This window comes from Scyliorhinus torazame, chromosome 4 (genome assembly GCF_047496885.1).
Source record: "Scyliorhinus torazame isolate Kashiwa2021f chromosome 4, sScyTor2.1, whole genome shotgun sequence".
Lineage (NCBI taxonomy): Eukaryota > Metazoa > Chordata > Chondrichthyes > Carcharhiniformes > Scyliorhinidae > Scyliorhinus > Scyliorhinus torazame.
Genome location: NC_092710.1, coordinates 225564146 through 225592005, shown reverse-complemented (window position 1 = coordinate 225592005; position 27860 = coordinate 225564146). Strand labels below are relative to the sequence as shown.

At 45.6% G+C, this 27860-nt stretch overlaps 1 protein-coding gene across 1 annotated transcript in view; it reads left to right on the top strand.

Moving 5' to 3' along the window:
- lama4 (laminin, alpha 4) overlaps positions 1 to 27860 on the top strand; it is a 300723-nt gene that overhangs the window by 202134 nt on the left and 70729 nt on the right. Inside the window, exons 25-30 of the mRNA XM_072499415.1 lie at positions 1514 to 1685; positions 9063 to 9194; positions 10623 to 10762; positions 16108 to 16243; positions 21593 to 21730; positions 22692 to 22825. Coding sequence (XP_072355516.1) covers positions 1514 to 1685; positions 9063 to 9194; positions 10623 to 10762; positions 16108 to 16243; positions 21593 to 21730; positions 22692 to 22825 — 852 coding nt within the window. The remainder of the gene's footprint in view (positions 1 to 1513; positions 1686 to 9062; positions 9195 to 10622; positions 10763 to 16107; positions 16244 to 21592; positions 21731 to 22691; positions 22826 to 27860) is intronic.

Here is a 27860-nt window from a genome sequence, read left to right as displayed (position 1 = left end):
CCCTTTCCAGACATTCTGTCTCGTCAGTATCAAATCAATTACAATTTGTCCGTTTCTGTGCACTTTAAGGATGTTGCATCATCTGACTAAAATCTCTTGCAGAAAAGGAATTATCTAGGCTTTGATAGTCATGCAAGAAAACCCAGCTGGTGCAAAATGTTTTCTTGTTCTGGATATGATTGAAAACACTCAGTCTAATGGATAATACAACATTAATTATCAATGAATTGCAAAAGAAAATGGGGTGATGATGTAATATTCTAGTGTTACAGCATTTTGAGCAATGGAATATACAGCGAGGAATCAATCCTCCAGCTTCCACATAATTGATACCCAGTTGGCTCAGACTTCGAGGAAGATGCTTTCCCACAGAAAGAGAGAAATAAATTGAAGAATCAATCACTCCAGTTTAAATTTCATCCCTGGGCTTTTGACTAAAGAATGAGATTGGCTCAGCCCTCATAGTAAAGTGCTACATGGCAGTCAAAGTTATTAAAAATAACAAATCAAAAATTATTAATAATTTAATAATCTTTATTGTCACAAGTAGGCTTGCATTAACACTGCAATGAAGTTAATGTAAAAAGCCCAGAGTCACCACATTCCAACGCCTGTTCAGGTACACAGAGGGAGAATTCAGAATGTCCAAATTACCGAACAGCACGTCTTTCAGGACTTGTGGGAGGAAACCGGAGCACCCGGAGGAAACCCACGTAGACACGGGGAGAACGTGTCGACTCTGCACAGACAGTGACCCAAATCGGGAGGCGTACCTGGGACCCTGGAGCTGTGAAGCAATGGTGCTAACCACTGTGCTGCCGTGTCGCCCATTATTTAAAATAATTTATTTAAATAATAAAATAATTATCAAATAAAATAATTATTTAAAATAATTTAAACATCTGTATCCTTCAAATAATAAAATAGGAGCCCTAACAAATAGTTTTAAATGATACAAGTTGAAGACAATGGCCCATTATTTACAGGGGACAGAGTGAAGGCAGGGACACACATTTATGAGGGGAGAAATGGAAGGTCCCTTCCAAAGTCCCTTGAGCATTTAATTTTCTCTGTTGCCGACCTGGCATCGGCTGATTGAGAACCAACTGTCACATGGGAAAACCAGCCACATATAGCAATCTAAAATGATTGGGGCATGTTGGGGTGGGGGGGGGGGGGGGGGGGAGTAATTGAATGTAGGCTTCCCCCAAGGGGGATGAAAAATGATTCCAAGAATGAGTGACGAGACTTTCTCTTGACCACTTCTAGTGATCAGATCAAATGTGCAGTTGGCAGCGAATTGCAATCCTATTTCGCCTGAGAACGCCATCACTGATGGGGAAATCTGGGGAAAAAAAGTTACATTTGGAGGAGGGGCAGATTAACAAGAATAAACCATAATCTTCATTATTGGGTTGTAGATTTGCAAAAGTATTCAAAATGTGTTGTCATCTGTTATTAATTTTTCACAGATCATTTCAATCCGTGTTCATTTTCTTCCTCTCTCTCGTAGGTACAGACTTTCTTTTGCCCAGAGTAGGACAAGAAACTTCTACTTTGATGGCTCAGGCTATGTTTTTGTGCGGAACATACAAAGGAGAGGGAAGTTCAACATAGCAACTCGGTTCAATCTGGACATTCGCACACCAGCTGACAATGCCCTCCTCTTACTGATGGTGAAAGGGGTAAGGATGACCAGCAGCAATAATTTAATAATGGTGTTAATTTGGTCATGTAGAAAGTAAAATACAATTAACAAGAAAGAAAAACAATGGGGAAACTTAATCAAATAGTCCTCTAGGCCAAAACTTCACATGCCGTGAGTGTGTGCTGGGTATTTGTGCATAAAGGTTGCATGGGATTTTCCATCTAGTAAATTGAATAATAGTAAATGCTGAGCCTGAATTCCCGATTTGTGTTCTCAGCACGTGAACTTAAAATCCACAAAATCAACTTTGAATACTTAAATATCTGGTGATTCATTTCCATTCATCGTGATATTGAACAATGTGGACATTTAGTACACTAATCCATCCACCTCCTCCATCTGCCATTAATTTGTGCCTAGCAACCAGATTAATGTTGGCCTGTCAGCAGAATGAAAAGGGGAATCGCAATAAATATCCAGAGCACAAAGTTCTGCTCGCAATTTTACTGTTGATCACTTCTGCACCGATAATGAAGAGAGAACAACACCAAATGTCCCAAAATGCTTCACACAAATAGATACTGAGACAAAGAGGGAAAGATAAAGAAGAGTGATGTGAAGCTTGGATAAGGACACAGATTAAATTATGACAGAAAACATATTCTACCATTCTCATAAAATAAAGTATTACGACATCATGGGCTAGTGGCCCGTTGGTGGGGTTGGTTTATGGCTGACCAGATGAAGAACGTAACGAGAAAAAGGCAGCAGCCTGGACGAGGGATTATTCAAAGAGGGACAGAGGAAAAAATGGCAGAGAGTTCTGGGGTGTCATTGCCCGCCCAGTGATCTACTGAGCAACTGGTGGACTTTTTGAACATTAGGTTCCAGCAGCAGAGGCAAGAGGCCTCAATGGACCTAGCGAAGGTGGTGGAGCTACTTAGGGCGGTTATTGAGAAAGTGGAACAGAGGTTGGAGGGTCTGACCCTCCAGAAGATGGAGATGTCAGTGGGAGAGTATGAGGATTGGCTGGCCTCATTGGAGGCAGAGATGTTGCTCGTGGCAGAGCGGCAGAAGAGGTTGAGGGGAAGGTGGAGGACCTGGGTAATCATTCCAGGAGTCAGATTCTTTGGATTGAGGGGTTGCCTCAAGGGATTGAGGCAGCCCCAAAATCTTGAGCGGCACGGTAGCACAATGGTTAGTTCTGTTGCTTCACAGCCCCAGGGTCCCTGGTTCGATTCCCGATTTGGGTCACTATCTGTGCGGAGTCTGCACGTTCTCCCCGTGTCTGCTTGGGTTTCCACTGGGTGCTCTGGTTTCCTCCCACAGTCCAAAGATGTGCAGGTTAGGTTGATTGGTCATGCTAAATTGCCCTTAGTGTCCCAAAAGGTTAGGTGGGGTTACTGGGTTATGGGGATAGGGTGGAGATGTGGGTTTAAGTAGGTACTCTTTCCAAGGGCCGTTGCAGACTCGATGGGCCAATTGGCCTCCTTCTGCACTGTAAATTCTATGATTCTATGATTGAGGGAATGCAGGCCACAAAGTATGTGCCGATTATTTTGAGAAGAGGGAGGGGGTCTTTCACCATCTGCCCCGAGGTGGATTAGGTGCGCAGGGTGTTGAGGATCACGCTGAAGGCGAGGGAGTCACCAAGGGAGATGGTGGTGTGGCTGCATCGCTTCCACAACAAGGAGAAGACACTGAGGTGGGCGAAGGAAACGAGAAAATACACCTGGAAGGAAACATGCTGTGCGGATTTGGGAGTGGAGCTGGCCAAGCGGCGGGCCAGTTTCAGTTGGATCAAGGTTGCCCTCTACAAGGAAGGAGTGAAGTTTGGAGTGTTGCATCCTGCTCATTGGTGGGTCACATGCCAGAATCAAGAGTTTTATTTTTATACGCTGGAGGAGGCAAGACAATTTATGAGAGACCATGGACTGGGAGATGTGTGAGGACAATGAACTTTGAAGATGTTAATGTGGGGAATTTGGGTCTGCACGCCAGGTGGTTTGTTGTATTCAATGTGTCTGGGTGCGGAGTGGGGCAATGTATTTTACTGTTTTGGGGGAATTGCGGGTGAAGGGCGTCTGGGGGGAAGGGAGGTAAACAGTCGCCTCGAGTGGGGAGCCACCATGCCAACTGATTTGTTAGTTAACGGGAGTGAAGTGGGGGGTCCACCTGTGGAGGGAGTGTGTGGGGGTGATTGGGTGGGGAGGGGGGGTGGGTGGATTTTAATACAGTGCTGGATTCTAGGCTGGACCGGTTGTAACCTAGACCCTTGAAGGTTTCGGCCATTGCAATGGAGCTGCTGGGGTTTATGGAACGTATGGTGTGGATGGACCCGTGGTGGTTTGAGAGGCCGAGGGCGAAGGAGTTTGCGTACTTCTTGCACTTGCACCGAGTGTACTCCTGCATTGATTTCTTTGTCTTAGAGAAGGCGCTGTTGGCGGGGGATGGTTGGATTGGACTATTCAGCAATTGTGGTCAATGACCACATGCCACATTGGATGGATTTGCAAGTGGCGAAAGGGGAGGCTCATCAGCCCCTGTGGAGGCTGGATGTGGGGTTGTTGGCAGTTAAGGGGGTTTGCGAAAGGTGAGGGTGGGCATCCAGAATTATGTGAAGCAGAATAAGACGGGGGATGTTTCTGCATCCATGTTGTAGGAGCCGCTGAAGGTGGTGGTAAGGGGGAATTTATATTGATTTGGGCGCACAGGGAGAAGGTGCAGCAGGCTGAGACGTTGAAGTTGCTGGAGGACATTCTGAGGGTCTATCGGGGATATTTGGTGGACCTGAGGAGGCATTACTAAATGAGAGGCAAAGGCTCCAGATGGAGTTTCAGCTGGTGTCTAAGGGAAAAGCGCTGTTGCAATTGCGGTATATGAGTATGGGGAGAAAGCTAGCACGATGCTTACGCATCAGCCGAGGAATCAAGCGTCGGCGAGGGAAATCACGAGGGTGAGAGATGGTAGGGACACAGTGGTATCGGAGCCAAAGTGGGTGAACAGGGTTTTTGAGGCTTTTTACCGGTGATTGTGTAATTTGGAGCCTCCAGTGGGGGATGAAGGGATGAGGCAGTATTTGGACGGGTTGGAGTTCTCGAGGGCTGAGCAGGCGAAGGTGCAGGGACTGGGGACCCTGAGGGAGGTAATGGATTGCATGGTGTTGATGCAGGCAGAGAAGGCCCCGGGCCTGAGGGGTTCCCAGTTGAGTTCTATAAGAAGTTCGGGATACAGCTGGGGCCCCTGCTAGTGGAGATGTAATATACATCAATGGTGAGGGGGAAGCTCCCCCCCCCCCCCCCCCCCCCCAATGCTGTCTCAGGCTTTGATATCGCTCATTCTAAAGAAGGACAAGGACCCGGAGCAGTGAGGATCGTACCGTCCGATCTCGCTGTGTAGATGCAAACTTGTTGGTGTACACTGGGGGAGAAGGCAGGAGTGTCCACTCTCTCCAAAGGTAGTGAAAGCTCACCCCCACCAACCGAAGCGGCAGTTACCCCAATCTCCTCTCCTGTCCCCATGCATTAATTGAAATACCTCACTTTCCCCCATATGATTGTACCCCAAAAAGCAACTAAACTCCCCAAAAATCCCCATGATCCTATCAAAGCTCCCGACCTGGTATTGGAGCCAAAGGGGGAGAACAAGGCTTTTGAGGCTTTTTACCGGTGATTGTGTAATTTGGAGCCTCCAGTGGGGGATGAAGGGATGAGGCAGTATTTGGACGGGTTGGAGTTCTCGAGGGCTGAGGAGGCGAAGGTGCAGGGACTGGGGACCCTGCGGGAGGTAATGGATTGCATGGTGTTGATGCAGGCAGAGAAGGCCCCGGGCCTCATCCCTTCGTGTGCAAGACTAGACCTTGTCCAATTTAAGGTGGTATCCACTCTCTCCATTGCACTTTGCCTTGGTGATTGGGCCACTGGCAATGGCGCTTAGGGGTTCAAGGATGTGGAGGGGTATTGAGCAGTGGGCGGGGTTGAGCACCAAGTTTCTTTGTACACGGATGATCTCCTGTATATTTCGGACCAGGTTGGGAGCTTTGATAGAATCATGGAGATTTTTGGGGAGTTTAGCTGCTTTTTGGGGTACAATCATATGGGGGAAAGTGAGGTATTTCAATTAATGCATGGGGACAGGAGAGGAGATTGGGGTAACTGCCGCTTCGGTTGGTGGGGGTGAGCTTTCACTACCTTTTGGATACAGGTGGCGCAGAGTTGGGCCCAGCGGCATAAGTTGAAATTGGCACGGCTGGTGAAGGGAATGAAGGCGGAGTTTAAGAGGTGGATGTGCTGCCATTGTTGTGGTCGGGTCCAGGTGTTACAGATGGCGGTGTTGCCAATGTTATTGTTTGTGTTTCAGAGCCTCCAAATGTTTGTGCCCAAGACCTTTTTTTAGGAAGGTTTAGTGGGATGATCTTGAGGTTTGTGTGGGCAGGAAAAGCTCCACGGGTTAGGAGGGTGGTCTTGGAGAGGGATTGATGGAGACTGGGGTTAGCGTTGGTGAGCTTGCTGAACTACGTTTGGGCAACAAACGTTGCAATGGTTAGGAAATGGGCGGTGGAGGAGCGGTCGGTTTGGGGGCTGATGGAGATGTCTCGTGAAATTGGGGGCTGGAGGATGGAGTGAAGCTCTGCAGAGGGTGAATGCGTCCTCTTGTGCAAGAATAAGCCTTGTCCAATTTAAGGTGGTGCACAGGGCCCACATGATGGTGTCCAGGGTGAGTCTGTTATTTCCAGGGGTGGAGGATAGGTGCGGGGGGTGGGGGAGCGAATCATGTGCATATGCTTTGGGTGTGTCCAACGTTAAGGGGGTTGAGAGGGATTTTCGCATGTAATGTCAAAGATTTTGGGAGTAGAGTTAGCCCCGTGTCCAGAGATGGCTGTGATCAGGGAGTACAAGCAGGGAGAGAGGCCGACGTGTTGGCCTTTGCCTCTCTGATAGGCAAGAGAAGGGTTTTGTTGTGCTGGCGGGACTCGGAGCCGCCGACGGCTGGAGTACGGGTGAGTGATTTGGCACAGTTCCTGCATTTGAAACAGATCAAGTTCGCCATTTGAGGCGCAGAGGTGGGGTTCACCTTGAGGTGTGAAGCTGTTTTTCGACTTCTTTAAGAAGTATTGAGTCGTCAGCGGGGGGGTGAGGGTTCAATTTGTTTTCCATTTGGGAGGGGTTGGGTTGAAAAACTGGAAAAGGGAGGCAGGTGCCAGTGTGGCAGTGGAGTGAGTGGGTTATTTTTATTGGGGTGGGGGGGGGGCTGCAGGGAAGAAAGTGTTTGCTTTGTTTTGCCACAGTTGGCTTGGTTATGTTTATATTTAAAATGCCTTCAATAAAATGTTTTTTTTTAATTATTATCTAATTCTTAATTCCTCCCTTTAACTGCCCCCCCCCCCCCATCCTCTATACACATATAAGACAAACAAACACAGAGGGGAAGAAAGGGATAAAACAAATAAGTAACAGAGAAAAAGTGTATTTGTTTCTGTAAGGTGTTTCCAGCACCTGTTTAAACCTTGCTTTCAGTTCAGGGTTCTTACGGCAGATTTATTCAGGTCTCTGAAGTTTTAGGAATACAGCATTCAGATCCTTTCTGAAGAGAGAGAGAGAAAGAGAGAGAGAGAGTCTTTGTCTTTGGCCACAGCCTGTAATTGTTTCCCTGTAGATTCATTCATTCAGGTTCTCCACAGCCTCAGGAATACAATCTTTCTGGTGAGAGAAAAAGCAGGTCCTTGCCTTTTTGTGTCCAGGAGTCAAATTGAAACTCCTTGCAACTCTGCAAATCATTCCACTGGGGCAGGATCCAATCACCACCTGCTACCTGGCAGAGTACAGTCTTTTGGGCCAATTCATTGGCCCCCCAGCCAATCAATCAAACCAAGTCCCAGCCCATCTCTCTCTCTCTCTCTGGTGCCGACAAGTTTGAAAATCCTGCTCAAACTAGCAGGATGTTCTCTCCTTTAACTAATGAATTCCTCGTTCTCTCTGCTGCTTGACTTAAAGGTACATATCTATTCATCACCCATGGTTCAAAACTGATAACAGCAAAATAAAAAAAGGGGAAATAAGGGAATAAATAGGAAGGACCCTTACAATAGCAAGTGTTATGGGCCAGGGTTTAGAGAACCCCAAAGGGTATCATGGAGTTCACCTGACCCACAACTTTTAATAGATTGTGGTTATGGGGAGCATACGGGTCGACCTTATAGGTGTGATGCAACAGAGATCTACAATATTTTAAAATGAAAACAATGTTTATTTATGAAACCAGTTAATACTTTATAAACCCACAGTAAACATCTTAACAACTATCAACACCAATAAATCTCCCAGCGAATACAGTACTCTCTGTAAGTAACTCTTAATCTTTCCTTGCAACACCCATAAGACAAAAAAGAACCCTTTTTACAGAAAGACACGAGGTTTAACTTCCCTACTGAGAGCAGATACCACTTTGAAATCACCAAATGAACATTCTTTAGCTTGTAGAGAGTCATATGCATCTTGCTGTGACTGCAGCTTCTCCAAATCTAAAACAACAACTAAACACACCCTGTAGCTGCGAGCCCAAAGCGAAAGTAAAAGCAGGCAGCCCAGCTCCACCCACACTCTGACATCACTGCAGCTATCTAATAAACATCCATTTCTTAAAGGTACTTTCACATGACACAAGATAACAAGGAGCTCTGACCAATCCAAAATGGAACTTGTGTAATCCTTGCAACAACTACGAGTGAAAAAAACAAATTACTTATTTGGAGTAGTAATAGTAACTTTGGGCAGGATTCTTGGGTCCCTCAGCCATTTGCTGGCGGAGGGATTCTCTCTCCCTTCCGTTTGTCAATGAGATTTCAGGGAAACCAATAGGGCAAGGATGCACTGCCGGCGGGAAAAGAGAATCCCAACAGCCGGAGAACTCTGGCCATTGCCACAACCAAATGAAGGCAGAAACACAATCATTATGTCAGTAAGCCATCGAAATTGGATAAGTTTCCATCATAAACATTTCCACCAAATTCAAAGAAGAAGTTTATTCCCAATGTGATATTTGTTGTTTTGACTCATGTCAGGCGAGTTTTCATGTCTTGGAAATCTAAAGCATGCTATTACTCCCGTGATCACTGCTGCTAGGTAATACACTTCAAATGGATGGCAGGTCAGCCTGTATTTGAGAAAACGTAGTTATGATTCCTTCACCCTTCACCGGCTGACATGCTGTCTATTTAACGCATGGCTAGTTTATTCTCATAGATTTCTGGGAATTTGTGGTTTTAGTATTAAACATTTTGAATTCTACATTAAACACTTTTGATTGCCACAGCATTTTTAACGAACTTGCAGTGGCATTTCAAGGTATGCTTGAAATGTATTTTCACCCTCTTGCTTTTAATTATATCAAATTTATTTTTCTATTATTTTCTCAGGAAATGTTCTTCAGCATGGAAATGCAAAATGGTTATATACGCTTGGTTTATGACTTTGGATTCAGCAATGGTCCCGTTGTCCTGGAGGATACTGAGAAGAGGAAACGTATAAATGACGCAAAATATCATGAGGTAAATGATAGAGGGCAGGATATGACTTCTTTGAAAACTCAAGGATGCTTCAGGTCTAAAATATTTTAAATAAGTAAACTGAAAGTTTAGATTAACTGTTAATTACAGAATATTGTACTAAAATGTATTTGTAAGGATGACATGCAATGAACATTTGAATAATTCAGCTTGTGATCATTATCTTTGATCACGTCTGTGTGTATGATGAAAGGACATCACCACTTGTACAGCTATTACCTATAGCTATGTGATTCTCATTGTTGTGTTATGTAGTTTGGAATAACACAGGCTGCCACTTGGTGCAGTTTTAAGTAAAAGATGCTCCAGACTTTGAAGTGAGTTCAATGTGTTTGTTCAACTTTTAGCATAGTTCTCAATGAGTTCGACTCTCTGCTAATCTAATTGTAGTAACTCCTTCTAACTGAACCAGCCTTGCTCTAAGCCACGTGCTGGGGTGTGATACTGAAGATACACCCTGTCTCACTCTCCAGATGTTGGTCTGTGGAAAGAGGCAGGGTGTGAGTGCCTTTTATAGTGAGAAACCACCCATGAGTGTCCTGACTGCTCATGGTCGTGTCCTATTCTAAGTGTTCATTAGCTGCATGTTTGCATATCATGACACTCATTATCAATGCACACTGTAGGAATGTTGTCACTTCTTGCCCTCTGAGATATCCACATTCCTCTAATTCTGGCCTCGTGAATGTCATCAGTTGTAATCACTCCACCATTGGTGGCCATGCCTTCAGTTGCCTAGGCCTCAAGCTCTGGAGTTCCGCCCCTCTCTGCCCTCCACCCATTTTCCTCCTTTCCAAAACTCCTTTAAAGTTTAAGCTTTAGGGCATCTCATCTCCTCATGCGGCTTTGTTTTACAATGCTCCTAGATATGAAGCACCTTGGTGCAATTTAATAAGTTAAAGACACTATGGGAATATGTTACTGCTGTTGCCTATTGCACGTATTGTTGACGCTGGCAAAGTTGACGCCTGCCACAGGTTCATTGATGGCAGGACGGGTGGGCCATGCTAAAACCATAGACTTTGGTGCGACCGGAAAGACCCACTGGCGACCAACAACAAGCCGCCACAACCAGGGAGGAACATTACGGCCATGGGTTCCTTCCCAAAACTAAAAAAGACAGGATGCAAATTTGTTTTTGTGGTTCTGCTTCAAACAGTAGTACACAGATCAATTTGATTCCCTCATCAGGCAGCAATTGTGCCACCACCACCACCTGCAAAATTCCTGCAGTACCATATTAGATAATGTGCTAACAAATTTTTACTCTTCTGTGTTATGTACTTCATTTCAAGTTTTGTTTTAATTGTGCATATGTTGACTATTCTGAAAATGCCCATTGCCATGTGTGCATTTTAAACCTCCTGGTTCCGAGGAAATTTATTGAAGTAAGTTTGTATTTTCCTCCAGGTCACATTCATTTACCATAATTATAAGAAGATGATCCTGCTGATTGACAGAATCAGTGTAAAAAATGTTGAAAACGAAAAGAAGAATATGCATTTCACTGATGTCTATATTGGTGGAGCTCCTGGTCAGGTCTTATCAAAGTGAGTTAATGTAGAGTATAACAAGTTATTTTTCATCTGCTTGGCAGAGTTTTCATACAATAACCTTAAAAATCATGAGTTATCCTAGCCCTTTATAAACAAATCATCTAAAAAATATTTAAATAACCACACAACTAAGCCAAATATTTCAGTTATTTTAATGTCTACTCTTTTGTTCTTCTCCTTTATCATTGCATGTTTGAGTCTTTGATCAAACCTGACAGTACAGGCATTACAAATATTATCAAAGTCTAAACCATCAGGCAAATTTAACCAGACTTACAGAGAAATGAACATTCACCATAATACAGTACAGAGGCTGAGGAGAAAGATTAAACATTCCACAGCACGAGTGACCCTTGGGCAGGAAGGTGAGAAGCCAAAAGACGAGAGGAAGTCGAAAGGGAGAAGAAAAGGTGACAGAAGTCAGGAGACCGACAATCAGGGGTCTGAAAGCAACCAACTGCTCCTCTATTCTGAAATGTGAAGAATTTGATAAGAGGATCAGTATTCGGGCACTGTTTATAAAGAAATTGAGAGATGGAAAAAATTATATGGGCCACTTTAGTACATAGAACATAGAACGATACAGCGCAGTACAGGCCCTTCGGCCCACGATGTGGCACCGAAACAAAAGCCATCTAACCTACACTATGCCATTATCATCCATATGCTTCTCCAATAAACTTTTAAATGCCCTCAATGTTGGCGAGTTCACTACTGTTGCAGGTAGGGCATTCCACGGCCTCACCACTCTTTGCGTAAAGAACCTACCTCTGACCTCTGTCCTATATCTATCACCCCTCAGTTTAAAGCTATGTCCACTCGTGCTAGCCATTTCCATCCGCGGGAGAATGCTCTCACTGTCCACCCTATCTAACCCCCTGATCATTTTGTATGCCTCTGTTAAGTCTCCTCTTAACCTGCTTCTCTCTAACGAAAACAACCTCAAGTCCATCAGCCTTGCCTCATAAGATTTTCCCTCCATACCAGGCAACATCCTGGTAAATCTCCTCTGCACCCGCTCCAAAGCTTCCACGTCCTTCCTATAATGCGGTGACCAGAACTGTACGCAATACTCCAAATGCGGCCGTACCAGAGTTTTGTACAGCTGCAACATGACCTCATGACTCCGGAACTCAATCCCTCTACCAATAAAGGCCAACACTCCATAGGCCTTCTTCACAACCCTATCAACCTGGGTGGCAACTTTCAGGGATCTATGTACATGGACACCTAGATCCCTCTGCTCATCCACGCTTCCAAGAACTTTACCATTAGCCAAATATTCCGCATTCCTGTTATTCCTTCCAAAGTGAATCACCTCACACTTCTCTACATTAAACTCCATTTGCCACCTCTCAGCCCAGCTCTGCAGCTTATCTATGTCCCTCTGTAACCTGCTACATCCTTCCGCACTGTCGACAACACCACCGACTTTAGTGTCGTCTGCAAATCTACTCACCCACCCTTCTGCGCCCTCCTCTCGGTCATTGATAAAAATGACAAACAACAACGGCCCCAGAACAGATCCCTGTGGTACGCCACTTGTAACTGAACTCCATTCTGAACATTTCCCATCAACCACCACCCTCTGTCTTCTTTCAGCTAGCCGATTTCTGATCCACATCTCTAAATCACCCTCAATCCCCAGCCTCAGTATTTTCTGCAATAGCCTACCTTATCAAACGCTTTACTGAAATCCATATACACCACATCAACTGCTCTACCCTCGTCTACCTGTTCAGTCACCTTCTCAAAGAACTCGATAAGGTTTGTGAGGCATGACCTACCCTTCACAAAGCCATGCTGACTATCCCTGATCATATTATTCTTATCTAGATGATTATAAATCTTGTCTCTTATAATCCCCTCCAAGACTTTACCCACAACAGACGTGAGGCTCACCGGTCTATAGTTGCCGTGGTTGTCTCTACTCCCCTTTTTGAACAAAGGGACCACATTTGCTATCCTCCAGTCCTCTGGCACTATTCCTGTAGCCAATGATGACATAAAAATCAAAGCCAAAGGCCCAGCAATCTCTTCCCTGGCCTCCCATAGAATCCTAGGATAAATCCCATCAGGCCCCGGGGACTTATCTATTTTCAGCCTGTCCAGTAATAGCCGATACAACCTGACTAGTGCTACAAGAAGAACTAGTGAGCACAGGATAAGACAAATAGGTAATGTGAAGAAAAACAGAAAATGCTGGACAATCTCAGCAGGTTTGACAGCACATGCGGCGAGAAAACACAGCGATTTAATGGCCTCCTCGCGCACAATTTTGTGATGCCACAAGGCCGTTTAATCTTGCAAGAGGCCTCACCTGAGATTTGCAATGTTCCCAACAACTCACGAGATTTAACAAAATTTTACGAGCCGTCGGGGTCTGGATCACACCTTCACTGGGCGTGATTAGCATATTTAAAAGAGCCATTAAGCCTATTTAAATATGTCTGCACCGTATTCTTCCGAGACCCGGAAACTAACGGCCTCTCCTGCGAGACTTTGTCATGGTGCCGTTTAGCACTGGTCCACACAAAAATTGACCAGGCTTAATGGAACCTGGGGGGGCTCTCCCAGTTTATTGGAGGCCCCTTTGTGGCCGGGCTCTGGGCAGGGTGGTACCCTGGCACTCCCGCTGCAGTGGCGCTGCAAAGGTGCTAGGCTGGCAGTGCCCAGGTGCCATGTTGCCCATGCCAATGATCGGATCCGGGGGTGCCCTGCCCTTAAGAGGTGAGGTGAGGGGGCGGCTCAAGGACGCCCCTGATGTGTTAGGCAGGTTTGTTCGATATGGACTGCACTCGATGCAGGGAAGTTAGAAACAGACGTCTATCACAGGATAAGATCCAACACTGTTTTATTCAACTAGATGAACTGCTGTACATATTCAGCTGTGGGTCGACACTATACTGATCTGACTAGTGACCTTGTAGTAGCCTGACCAGACTTATTAGCTACCGCATGGTGTTTGTGCTTGCTAGCTCGTAGACTCTGACTGTCTCAGTAGCTGGGTCCCGAGAGAGCGGGAAACCTAGTGCCTTCTGGCTTTATAGTGGTAGTGTCTTGTCTGGTGATTGGCTGTGCTGTGTTATATGCTTACTGTTCATCCTATGTGTCAATCACTGCCTGTCTGCATCTCATTATATACATGAGTGGATATTATGACATCTCCCCCTTTTTTTTTTGAGTTAAATAAATACTGAGGTGTGTATATATAGATACATGTATATATATGCCTGGCTCAGTTAAACTTGGGGATGCTCAAGAGGCTAAAATAAGAGAGGTACATATACCTTGGAGGATTTGGGGACTAGAGAAGATTACAAACATAGAGAGGGGCTTATAAACCACTTCCTCCAGTGACTTCTTTCCTTTGCTATTTCTTATCTCCATCAAAACCGATTCTATATTTTTATCCTCTGAGCCAAGATAATTTCTCACTGTACTGATCTTTTCCATTCTTCCTGTTCATTCAAAATGTCAAATACCCTTGAATCTTCAAGTTCCAGGCGTGATCACTTCGCAACTACGGGCAGGAATTTCTGCCCCACTCTTCTCATGACTCCACACCGCCCCGCCGCCCCCCCCACCCCACCCCTGATATGTGTTTTGCGGTGGTGGAGGGAGCTGTCCATTGGCTGGTGCGCCACCAGGAAAAGCGTGCGGCGGCATGAGACTGGAATTTCTCACCGGCGTGAACTGCCAGTAAATCCCGCCCTATGATTGTATGTTACAGACTGGATATTGTGTCTCCTGCATGTGTGCTCTTATTTGCTTCACTACTCTCTCCATAGATTGACAGAACTATACGTAGTTTGTTCGAGATCAGTTAGTTTACAGACAACTAGTGAATATAAAGAATGGTAGCTAAGGTCAAAACCCATTCATTGCAATAAACTTGAAATCCCTCTTGAATAAGAAAATAATAAATCCTAACACAAGTCCATGTGAATGGCTAACTTAACTTTTGCTCATCAGCCTTCTCATTTTAACTGACTCCGAGCATGAGATAAGATTTATCTTAACTGAGGCGTTCTCTGACTTAACTGCTTAACTTACATTGATAATGGACATTTTTCTTATTACTGCCACCCACAGGAAGTTGGAAGACTGTCCTTCTGGACTGATACACCATTCACCAGTAGATCTGTCAGTAAAACTCAATGTCCTCCCACAAGGATGCTTAACAAATATCATGGGCGGGATTCTCTCACCCCGGGGCCGGGTCGGAGAATCGCCGGGCCGGGTGCAATTCGTGCGACGCCGGTCTGCCGATTCTCCGGTGACCAGAGAATCGCCGCCATTAGCACCGGCGCGGCACCTGTCAGCGGCCCCCCTCCTGCCGATTCTCCACCCGGGATGCGCCGGGTGGCCGCCAAGAAAACCCAAGTCCCGCTGGCGCCATTCACATGACCCGGCGGGACCTCGGCGTCCATCCTGCGGGGGGGGGGGGGGGGGGCGGCCTGGTAAGGGGGGGAGGTGGGGGGTTCCTACCGTGGCCGGCCTCTCCTGGTGGAGGCTTCCTTTACTTCGCACCTGTAGCCCTACGCCATGTTGCGTCGGGGCCAGCGCGGAGTAGGAAGCTACCGCGCATGCGCGCATTCGCGCCGACCACAGCGCGCATGCGCAGACCTTCGGCACCCGTTTGACAGCGGCATCGGCAGCTGGAGCTATGTGAGTCGCCCCAGTGCCTTGCTGGCCCCCTGTAGGGCAGAGGATTGCTACACTTAGCTGTCCGATGACGCCGTCGTAAAACTCTCCGGTTTTACGACGGCGTCAACACTCTGTCATCAGAAGGGAGAATCCCACCCCCCATCTTCGGTTCAAGCGAATAGGTCATCACAACAATAATATGTATTGCTGTTGGATGTTTTCGGGGAGCCAGAGGCAGTGTAACAAATTAACTGTGCCACCCTCAAGATAGTGAAAGACCTACTCCTCCTCCTATATCCCGTCCTCTGTCATTTTGAAAGCACATTCTCAATGCCTGGCTCATTGGTGCCTAATCTCCTCTTTGTCTCAGAGAGGCTCAGCATATGTGACTGTGATGAGAATTCTAACCCTGTGGCAATCTACTTCACTTTAAAACACATCACTGAAAGGTAACTCATTTACAAAACCTTTGTTTGAATCCCAGCACATGGCAGATACCCATAAATTACTATCGCAGGACCTATTATATACTGTAGGATTTGAGCATGAAGATTTCACTGATAAATTACAGAGTTTTATGCCTTGCATTTTCTGTTGAATTAGGGTTCCAAAAATAATTTGTTATCATAGACAAACATTAAGAATGATGAATTTGTTATCCCAACATCGGTTTCTGTTTTTTTGGGTAGTCTGAAATCGTACATAGCTGTGGATGCTGGATTTCGGGGTTGTCTCAGGAGTTTTCAGTTCCAAAGGAGAGACTTCAATATTCTTGAGGAAGAGGAGACATTAGGAATCAGCAGTGGGTGTCCAGAGGAATCACTTGTAAGTAAATTCCTGTATTACAGATGGAGTTCGGGTAGCACTGGATTTAGGTTCCTGAATGGAACTGACATATTGGGCTGGATTCTCCGCTGCCCGCTGTGGGCAGAGAGATCACGATCGGGAGGAGAAACCTGCATTGTCTGAAAAATGGGATTGGCGCCCGATGCTCTGGCACCTCACTGACAGCAACACGAGGCTCGTGCCCCATGCCAGTGAGAGGATGCAAATAGGACAAATTCACCCATTTGCATCTGATTTGCCTCCGTGATCCTCCAGTGCTTTGGGGCAGGATTAATTTGGGCATGGATTGGAACAGGTATTTGTAAGCGTGGCCCTGTCACGGTGGACCATGCATAGAACATAGAACATTACGGCGCAGTACAGGCCCTTCGGCTCTCGATGTTGCACCGACTTGTGAAACCACTCTAAAGCCCATCTGCACTATTCCCTTATCGTCCATATGTCTAGCCAATGACCATTTGAATGCCCTTAGTGTTGGCGAGCCCACTACTGTTGCAGGCAGGGCATTCCAAGCCCTTACTACTCTCTGAGTAAAGAACCTACCTCTGACATCTGTCCTATATCTATCTCCCCTCAATTTAAAGCTATGTCCCCTCGTGCTAGACATCACCATCCGAGGGAAAAGGCTCTCACTGTCCACCCTATCCAATCCTCTGATCATCTTATATGCCTCAATTAAGTCACCTCTTAACCTTCTTCACTCCAACGAAAACAGCCTCATATCCCTCAGCCTTTCCTCATAAGACCTTCCCTCGATACCAGGCAACATTCTGGTAAATCTCCTCTGCACCCTTTCCAATGCTTCCACATCCTTCCTATAATGCGGCGACCAGAATTGCACGCAATACTCCAAATGCGGCCGCACCAGAGTTTTGTACAGCTGCAACATGACCTCAAGGCTCCGAAACTCAATCCCTCTACCAATAAAAGCTAACACACCGTACGCCTTCTTAACAACCCTCTCAAGCTGGGTGGCAACTTTCAGGGATCTATGTACATGGACACCGAGATCTCTCTGCTCATCCACACTGCCAAGAATCTTACCATTAGCCCAGTACTCTGTCTTCCTGTTATTCCTTCCAAAATGAATCACCTCACACCTTTCTGCATTAAATTCCATTTGCCATATCTCAGCCCAGCGCTGCAGCTTATCTATGTCTCCTCGACAATATTGTCTTTTTCCTGTGTGAATACTGACAAAAAATATTCATTTAGCACCTCTCCTATCTCTTCTGACTCCAAGCACAACTTCCCACCACTGTCCTTGACTGGCCCTACTCTTACCCTAGTCATTCATTTATTCCTGACATATCTATAGAAAGCTTTAGGGTTATCATAGATTATAGATTATCATAGAATTTACAGTGCAGAAGGAGGCCATTCGGCCCATCGAGTCTGCACCGGCTCTTGGAAAGAGCACCCTACCCAAGGTCAACACCTCCACCCTACCCCCATAACCCAGTAACCCCGCCCAACACTAAGGGCAATTTTGGACACTAAGGGCAATTTATCATGGCCAATCCACCTAACCTGTACATCTTTGGACTGTGGGAGGAAACCGGAGCACCCGGAGGAAACCCACGCACACATGGGGAGGATGTGTAGACTCCGCACAGACAGTGACCCAAGCAGGAATCGAACCTGGGACCCTGGTGCTGTGAAGCAATTGTGCTATCCACAATGCTACCGTGCTGCCCTTAATCCTTGGCCCGTAATCCTTGATCATACCTGCCAAAGACTTCTCATGTCCCCTCCTGGCTCTTCTTAGCTCTCTCTTTAGGTCCTTCCTAGCTAACTTGTAACTCTCGAGTGCCCTAACTGAACCTTCACGTCTCATCTTTACATAAGCCTCCTTCTTCCTCTTGACAAGTGATTCAACTACTTTAGTAAACTACGGTTCCCTCGCTCGACCACTTCCTCCCTGCCTGACAGGCACATACTTATCAAGGACACGCAGTAGCTGTTCCTTGAACAAGCACCACATTTCAATTGTGCCCATCCCCTGCAGCACCTCCCCCATCCGATGCATCCTAAGTCTTGCCTCATCGCATCGTAATTGCCTTTCCCCCAGCTATAACTCTTGCCCTGCGGTATATACCTATCCCTTTCCATCGCTAAAGTAAACGTAATCGAATTGTGGTCACTATCACCAAAGTGCTCACCTACCTCCAAATCTAACACCTGTCCTGGTTCATTACCCAGTACCAAATCCAATGTGACCTTGCCTCTCGTTGGCCTATCTACATACTGTGTCAAGAAACCCTCCTGCACACATTGGACAAAAACGGACCCATCTAAAGTACTAAAACACTGTAGTGTTTCCAGTCAATATTTGGAAAGTTAAAGTCCCCCATAACAACTACCCTCTTTCTTTCGCTCCTATCCAGAATTATCTTTGCAATCCTTTCCTCTACATCTCTGGAACTTTTCAGAGGCCTATAGAAAACTTCTAACAGGGTGACCTCTCCTTTCCTGTTTCTAACCTCACCCCATACTACCTCAGTCGACGAGTCCTCATGAAACGTCCTTTCTGCCACCGTAATACTGTCCTTGACTAATAATGCCACCCCTCCCCTCTTTTACCATCTTCCCTGAGCTTACTGAAATATCTAAACCCCGGCACCTGCAACAACCATTCCTGTCCCTGCTCTATCCATGTCTCTGAAATGGCCACAACATCGAAGTCCCAGGTACCAACCCATGCCGCAAGTTCACCCACCTTATTCCGGATGCTCCTGGCATTGAAGAAGACACACTTTAAACCACCTTCCTGCCTGCCGGTACACTCCTGCAACTTTGAAACCTTACTCATGACCTCACTACTCTCAACCTCCTGTATACTGGAGCTACAATTCAGGTTCCCAAGCCATGTAGTGGGCCATGGGGTTCAGTCTTTAAATTGGTGCCCCCAAAGTCCATCGGATGGCCCCCCTCTTCCCCATAATGCAAATTCTGCTCACCCCACCCCACCAGACATCCCATCAGTGTCCCATAACAGAGACCCCCATGACATAGCTGTCCACCATAAAAGTGCTTCCCCCTATAACAAAGACCCCATCCCCCAAAACAGAGACCAACTCCCCATAACAGAGACCCCTGCCTGGATTCCAGAGAACAGTCTATACAGAAACAGAGAAAAAGAATCACTGCTTTAAAATTCATCTGTCCCCACACCTGCTGCCTCAGGTAGAGAAAGCAGCAGCTGTAAAATCCTAGAAAATGAAAACTACATTACCAGGGTTTAAACCTCCTCAGATCCTTTGATCTTCAAGGCCTTTCTTTCAGCAGAAAGTACTTAACTCCTTTATATGTGGTCAAGAGCTGTCAGTCATAACTAGATGTTTATAAACATTGTGATGTGAGTAAAAGCCTTGCAGATCAAAGAACGGGGGTTCACTGTCATGGCAGGGGAGTTTCTGGTGGGAGCCTCTGTTATGGCAGTCTCTGGTGAGAGTCTCTGTTATGGGGTCTCTTGTAGGAGTCTCTGTTATGGTGGGCTTTGTTATCTCTGCCTCTGGTGGAGTTGTCTGTTATGAGGGTCTCTTGTGGAGATGTCTGATAGGGGTCTCTGTTATTGGGGTCTCTGTTATTGGGGTTATGAAGGTCTCTTGTTGGGGTTTTTTTGTTATGGGTATCTCTGTTATGGTGGAGGGTGGGCCGGAATTGTGTTGCGGGGTGGGGCTAATGGTCTGCCCACTAAAAATGGTAACCCGATAACAGGTTTTGCAAGAGAATCCCTTGCAATCCCTGCCATGCATAAATTTACAAGGCAAGGGATAGTGAATTGCCTCAGGGTGCTGCTCCCCGGGCAACCTCAAATCAGAGACGATTCACCTCTGGCAGGAGGACATAGGTCGGGATTCTCCACCCCGCCACACCCATTTTCTGGTGCGGTGTGGCCTGCCGGCAGCGGGATCCTCCGTCACAGCAGCAGGCCAATGGGGTTTCTCATTGTGGGCACCTCCACGCTGCCGGGAAATTCGCAGGCTTGAGTGCGCTGCCGATGCAGCGGAGGATCCCGCCAATGGAAATGCCAGCCCATAGTCTCCCAATCGGAGAATTCAGCCCAACTTACGCCAAGATTCCACCTGGTAGAAAATTAACATATTTAAAAAGTAAGTTGACATTCTTATAATTTTCCTTTCATCATAAATTCCCACTTATAATAGAAGCTCAACTAAGCTTTGCCATTTGTTACAACTCTGTACAATTCCCATATGGTAAGCTTTGGACTTCAAATGAACCACGTTGGGCATTTCTGATGGAAAGAGAACAAGTTTTTAGTTGAAACAAGGCTGCATTTGGAGTTGCCACAACTGCAGTGTGTGCTTTCCCTTGTACCCTGTTATTGATTGGGATATTTGATATGATTTATTTGGTTTGTGGTACTATAATTGATTAATCCTTTGTAAATTTCTCAAAAAGCCCTTCCATAGCAGCACAGTGGTACAGTGGTTAGCACTGCTGTCTCACGGCGCCGAGGTCCCAGGTTCGATCCCAGCTCTGGGTCACTGTCCGTGTGGAGTTTGCGCATTCTCCCCGTGTCTGTGTGGGTTTCACCCCCACAACACAAAGATGTGCAGGGCAGGTAGATTGGCCACACTAAATTGCCCCTTAATTGGAAAAAATGAATTGGACACTCTAAAAAATTTTTTAAAGCCATTCCATTTATTCTGGATGATAGAATTTCCCCACATCTTAACAGCAATTTGTTTCTGGGGGAAATGGGAAAGGCAGCATTATAGAATCCCACTTCCAACAACAAGCAGTCCAATGAGACCATGAGTGGAAGGCTTGAGACACATTTTACCGCAGTTCTGTTGTGGGTCACAGATGAGGGGCACTCTGATCCTATTGAATCCCTACAGCACAGGAGGAGGCCATTCGTCCAATCGAGTCTACAGCCACTCTCCGAAAAAGCACCCCACCTAGGTGCACTCCCCCGCCCCATCCCTGCAACTCCACCTAACCTACACATCCCTGGACACTTAAGGAGCAATTTAGCATGACCAATCCACCTAACCTGCACATGTTTGGACTGGGGAGTAAGCCAGAGCACCCGGAGGCAACCCACGCAAACACAAGGAGAACATGCAAACTCCACACAGACAGTGGCCCAAGACCAGAATTGAACCCGGGTCCATGGTGCTGTGAGGCAGCAGTGCTAACCACTGTGCCACCTTGCCGATCTCAGGCCATATCTGACTAAAGAAATTCAGTCGATGATCAGCTGGATAGTTGAAAATGTTACTAATGTAACAAGTGTTGCTGTTGAACACAGTTGGTCCTTCTAAATAAATATTTCAATATTCAACTTCTTGCCCACAGATGTCACGTATGGCATATTTCAAAGGGGAGGGTTTCATCTCTTCCAGCGAAAAGATCACACCATTTTCAAACTTTGAAGGAGGCTTCAATTTTAAGACGTTACAGTCCAATGGACTGCTTTTCTATTACAACGAAGGCGTGAGTACCAGAGAGAATTCTTAAAGGGGAAGTCAAAGTACTTCCCATACTTTAGAGATACTTGCTATGTTGTTTTTTTTTGTTGAAGTTTTATTCACTGAATGGAAAACCTTCAATCAGATTTCCCTTCACTGTTTTTGTTGATACCACAATACGGATTGTCCTCTTGAATTCTCAATTAAACATAATAAGAGATGTTAATCGCAGGGTATCAGGTGAATCTTTAAATTTTTCACCTCAACTCTTCATCAAGGAATTTGTGGAAACCATTTTCCTTATTTTTGGTATCGGGTGCTTGAATATGGCTTGGTGAACTTTCTTTCATCAACTGCTTGAATATATTAACATTTACACTGCCAACTTTACATCGGGATACATATAAGCTATAGTATGAATGTGGTAACCTCTCTTTGCCAAAGCCATCAAAGAGGAATGTAGACCACAAGATTATGAACTAGCATTTCTTCATTATCATGGTTAGGATAATACAGATAGTAACACGTGGATGTTAAATTCATGTAAAATACTGAAGCAGAGATGAATAACTAACAGAATTAACACCTGAAGCTGCAAAAGCCGTTCAAGAATATTGCAGTAGCTCAGCATCACTGACTTCTGGTTATTGTAAAGTGTGTTCAATTAACTGATGAAATTAATATTTGCAGTTACCTCTGCATTAATAGGGCTATACCCATTACAAGTTGATAATACAGAAGACAGTATTCTGATGGCACAACTTTAAGAATTGAGGGGGATGTTTTAACCCTGGTCCCAAAAGTGACCAAGAGCGTGGTTCTGCATCACAACATCGACTCCGCAACCAAAACCTTTGAAGTCATTTTCATAACCATGTAACGTAAATAGTCATTGATGTTTTACTGTAAGTTGCACATTTTTATGACACAGGCTATGGAGAACCACCAAGGCCTCCCACTGGTTATGCTTGTAAATCTCTTTTCAGCCTGATATCTTCTCCCTCTCACTGGACAACGGTACAGTCATTTTCAAAATGAAAGAAACGACAATACAATCAACAAAGAAGCAATATAATGATGGATGGAATCATTTCATTAGAGCAACTGTCAGCCAGTCAGGGTAATCATCTTCCGCTTTTATGTATTTGAATATTGACAATGGACTAGTTCCAACTCAGTGTTATTAACAAAGAAACTCCACAGTCATTTGAAACTGATACAAGCTGTGTTAGGCCTAGTTTGAGGTTTGCTGCTCTGTCCAGCATAAACAACTACATTATATTTGATTACAACAATTGCATCTCCAAGAAGGGCAGGACTGGGCATTAAATATTCCTGCGTACAAGGTATTTAGGACAGACGGGAAAGGAAGAAAGGGTGGGGGGAACGACAGCATTGATTATCAATGGTATTACAGTACTGGAAAGAGAGCATGTTCCGGGAGAGTCAAGGACAGAATCTCTCTGGCTAGAGGGAAGGAATGAAAAAGGTGCAATCAAATTGATCAGTGTAGTATATAGATCACCAGTGGAAGGGATGTAGAGAAACAAATTTGCAACGGAATTACTGAGAGTTGCAAGAATTGTAGAGTAATTAGAAAGGGAAACTTCAATTGTCTAGATATTGTTGCTCTTATTAGCCTTAGTTTTATTAGCTCGAATTCTGTCACCTTTGCTCACGAGTCGCCAGGTATCTTTCTGATACCGCCACGTGGTTCAAGCTCAAGTAATGATTAATAATGCAGCACACCGCTTAGTAAAAGTTAAATCAACGATCATTTATTATATACAGCAGTAAATAGTTATACAATAATCCTACTTCTAGACTACTACCTACCACTAAAGGCCAATACTTAACTTTGGAGATGGCCCACCAGGTCAGGGAAACGAATGGTCTATCGAATTGGGTCTAGACCTGCGGGATTCAAAGCTGGTACAAGTTGATAGTCAGGAGCACCTATCTGGTAGCGATCGCTGGAGTAAGACTTACTGTTTTCTTTGTCGAAGGGTCTCGAAGGTTGCGAACAGGAAGAGAAGGGTTGATCTGAACTTGTCCCCTATTCTTATAGTTCCCAGGGGCTTCCCGCCTCTCGGGGCGGACCTCGTACCTGGTTCCAAGTGATTGGACTTGGTCCCAATCACTTGGTTCGATATGCTCCAATAATGGGGCGATTCCTTGATCGGGGGGTGGTCGTCTAGCTTCCTTTGTGTCAGCCCCTGCTGGCCCCGAAAGGTCTGGATCGGCTTTATGTTGCTAATGTGTAGCAATTGTTCCCGGGGATGGCTGCTTAATATGCAGATGGCTGGGTTGTTGTGATGTTGATGGCTGCAGGTATCGGTCTGGGCTGACTTCCCCAGAGCCGAATACACTGTTTTGCCTGCAGCTGTCTGTTTGAGTCCTGTTGGCTGATTTTCCCATCAGCCTCTTTCGTTTGCCATTTTAGATCGGGGTTTGACCATTCTAATCGGGAATCAGCCATTTAGGTGGCTACAATATCGACTAGGAAAGGGACATTGGAAAGGGAGAAAAACGGCCAGAGTTCCTGGCGTGTTCAAGATAAATTTTGCAGCAGTATGTTTCCAGTCAAATGAAAGGGCATGAACTGCTGGGCCTGATTCTGGGGAATGAGTTGGCCCAAGTGGATTAAATCACAGAGACTGAGCATTTAAGGAACAGTGACCATTGTATTATAAGGCTTAGGTTGGCCATGGAAAAGGACAAGGAGCAATCCAGGACAGGGATAATTGACTGGAGGAAAACCAACTTCGATGGGAAGAGAATGCATCTGAGCAAAGTGAGTTGGAATCAGATGTTGGCAGGAAAGACAGTGGCTGAACAATGGGCTACCTTCAAAGAGACAGTGTCAGGCAATGTCAAGGTATATTCCCCTGAAGGGAAAAGGTAGGACAAATAAAGCTAGAACACCATGGATGACAAGAGAGATAGAAGTTGTCATGTGAGAGATTCTCTAAACCCTGGCCCATAACAAAGTGAAAATGAAAAGGAAGGAGTACACTCATGACAAATGTCAGGCGGAAAATACAATGGAGAATCAGGCTGAATATATAAGCATCAGAGGGGAAGTGAAAAAACTAGACAGGAAAGCAAGGAGTGATCATGAATGGAGACTGGCAGCTAACACAAAAGGGGTCCCCAAGATCTTCTATCAATATGTAAGTCATAAAAGGGCGATAAAAGAAAGAGCCTGGCTGATTAAGGATACAAAAAAGGAGACTTGCATGCGGAGGCAGGAGAAGTAACGGAGGTATTAAATGAACACTTTCCATCTATCTTTACAAAGGATGAGGTGAGAGAGCCAGTAACTGGTACACTCGAGATATTTATAATTGAGAAGGAAGAGGTGTCAGAAAGGCTATCTTTAATTAAAATTGATAAGACACCAGGATCAGATGAGATGCATCCAAGTATACTGAGGGAGGTGAGAGTAAAAATATCAGAGGCACTCGTGATAATCTTCCAACCTTGACACTAGGGTGGTGCCAGAGGACTGGAGAATTGCAAAAGGGGGTATAAGGATAAAGTCAGAAACTACAGACCAGTCAGTTTGACTTCAGTGGTAGGGAAACCTTTGTAAACTATAGTTCAGGACAAAATCAATAGTCATGTAGACAAGTGCTGGATAATTAAGGAAAACCAGCATTGATTCATCCAGGAAAAACCATGTTTACTAACTTTCTGACGGTTTTTGAGGTGGTAACAGTGAATATTGATAAAGAAAATGCTGTTGATGTGGTGTATATTGATTTTCAAAGGGCATTTGATACAGTGCCACACAACAGACTTGTGAGCAAAATTCTAGTTCATGGAATCAAAGAGAAAGTAAGCACTTAGAGAAGAAATTAGCTGAGCGACAGGAAACAGAGAGCAGTGATAAATGGTTGATTTTCAGATTGAAGGGTTAGTAGTGGAGTTCCCCAGGGGTCAGTGATGGGATCATTGCTCTTCCTGATATATATATATATATATATATATATATATATATTAATGACCTAGACTGTGGTATGTAGGGCATAATTTCAAAATTTGCAGATGTTACACAGTTTGAATGCATTGTCAACTGTGATGAGGATAGTCTTGAAATTCAAAAGGACATCTATATGATGGTGGATTGGCAGATACGTGGCAGATGAAGTTCTCCATATGTGGTCTCACCAACACCTTATATAATTGCAACAATACTTCTCTACTTTTATACTCCAGTCCTTTTGCAATAAATGCTAACATTCCATTTTCCTTTCTTATTACATTTAGTACCTGCATACAGACTTTCTGTGATTCATGATCAATGACACCCAGATCCCTCTGCCCAGACACATTTTGAATCTGCTTTCCAGTTAGATAATAATTTGCCTGACTATTTTTTCGGCCAAAATGGACAACCTCATTTATTCACATTAAACTCTGTCTACCCAATCTCCTAGCCTATCTATATTCCTCTGTAAAATCTGTATCTCCTCTTCGCTGCCTGCTTTCCCACCTATTTTAGTATCATCTGCAAATTTTGCTATGTTACACTCCTTGGAGAACATTTATATAGATTGTAAACAGTTGAGGACTGAGGACTGAGCTCTGTGGCACCCCACTAGTTACAGTCTGCCAGCCAGAGAAGGAACCATTTAACCTAACCCTCTGCTTTCTGTCAGTCAGCCAATCCTCAATCCAATCTAATATTCCACCCCAAATCCCCTGTGATCTCACTTTCTGGATCAATCTTTTATGCGGCACCTTGTCAAACGCCTTCTGGAAGTCTAGATATACCACATCCACAGGTTCCCCATGATCCACCTTGCTGGTTACATCCTCAAAGAACTCAAGCAAGGTTTTTAAGCATGACTTACTCTTTACTAAAAGGAGAAAGTTTTAAGGACGAGCAGGAACAAAACAATTGCGGTATACATGTACATTAGCCATTGAAAGTGGCACAGGACATATTGACAGAGCAGTTAATAAAAAATATGGGGCGTCATTCTCCGACCCCCCAGCGGTCGGAGAATGGCCGTTGGCCGCCGTGAATCCCGCCCCCGCCGAAGTCTCCGGTACCGGAGATTGGGTGGGGGCGGGAATCGGGCCGCGCTGGTTGGCGGGACCCCCCTCTCAATTCTCCGGCCAGCATGGGCCGAAGTCCCGCCCAGAAATTGCCTGTCCCGCCGGCGTAAATCAAAGCTGGCGGGACCAGGCGGCGTGGGCGGGCTCCGGGGTCCTGGGGGGGGCGCGGGGCGATCTGACCCCGGGGGGTGCCCGCACGTTGGCCTGGCCCGCGATCGGGGCCCACCGATCCGCGCGCAGGCCTGTGCCGTGGGGGCACTCTTTCCCTTCCGCCTCCGCCACGGCCTCCACCATGGCGGAGGCGGAAGAGACTCACCCCACTGCGCATGCGCGGGAAACTGTCGGCGGCCGCTGACGCTCCCGCGCATGCGCCGCATTTCCGCGCCAGCTGGCGGGGCAACAAACGCCATTTCCGCCAGCTGGCGGGGCAACAAACACCATTTCCGCCAGCTGGCGGGGCGGAAATCCCTCCGGCGCCGGCCCAGCCCCCGTTGGGGGAGAATTTCTCCCATGGTATCCTAGGTTTTATTAATAGGAGCATTAAGTATAAGAGTAAGGAGATTATGTTGAACTTGTATAAGACACTAGTTAGGCCTCATCTGGACGACTGTGTCCATTTCTGGGCTCCATACTTAAAGAAGGGGTACTAGAGAGAGAGTACAGAGCAGATGCACAAGAATCATTTAAGTTATAAACAACTGTAGTTATGAGGACAGATTGAAGAGATTGGGACTGTTTTCCTTGGAGAAAAGAAGGCTGAGAAGGAACTTCGTAAAGGTATTCAAGATCCTAAGGGATGTGGACAGCGTAAATCATGAGAAACCGTTCCATCTCAAGAGTGCATCAAGAACTAGAGGGCACCGATTCAAAATAATTGACAAAAGGAATAAAAGAGATGTGAGGAAAAACATTTTCACCCAGAGCACAGATGGAATGGCTTTCTGAGAGGGTAGTGGAGGCAGGCTCTATCGCGGTATTCGAAAGAGAATTAGATGGCTATCAGAAATTAAATAATATGCAAAGTTACGAGGATAAGATTGGGGAGTAGGAGCACATGGAATGCTCTTTTAGCGAGCCAGTTCAGACTC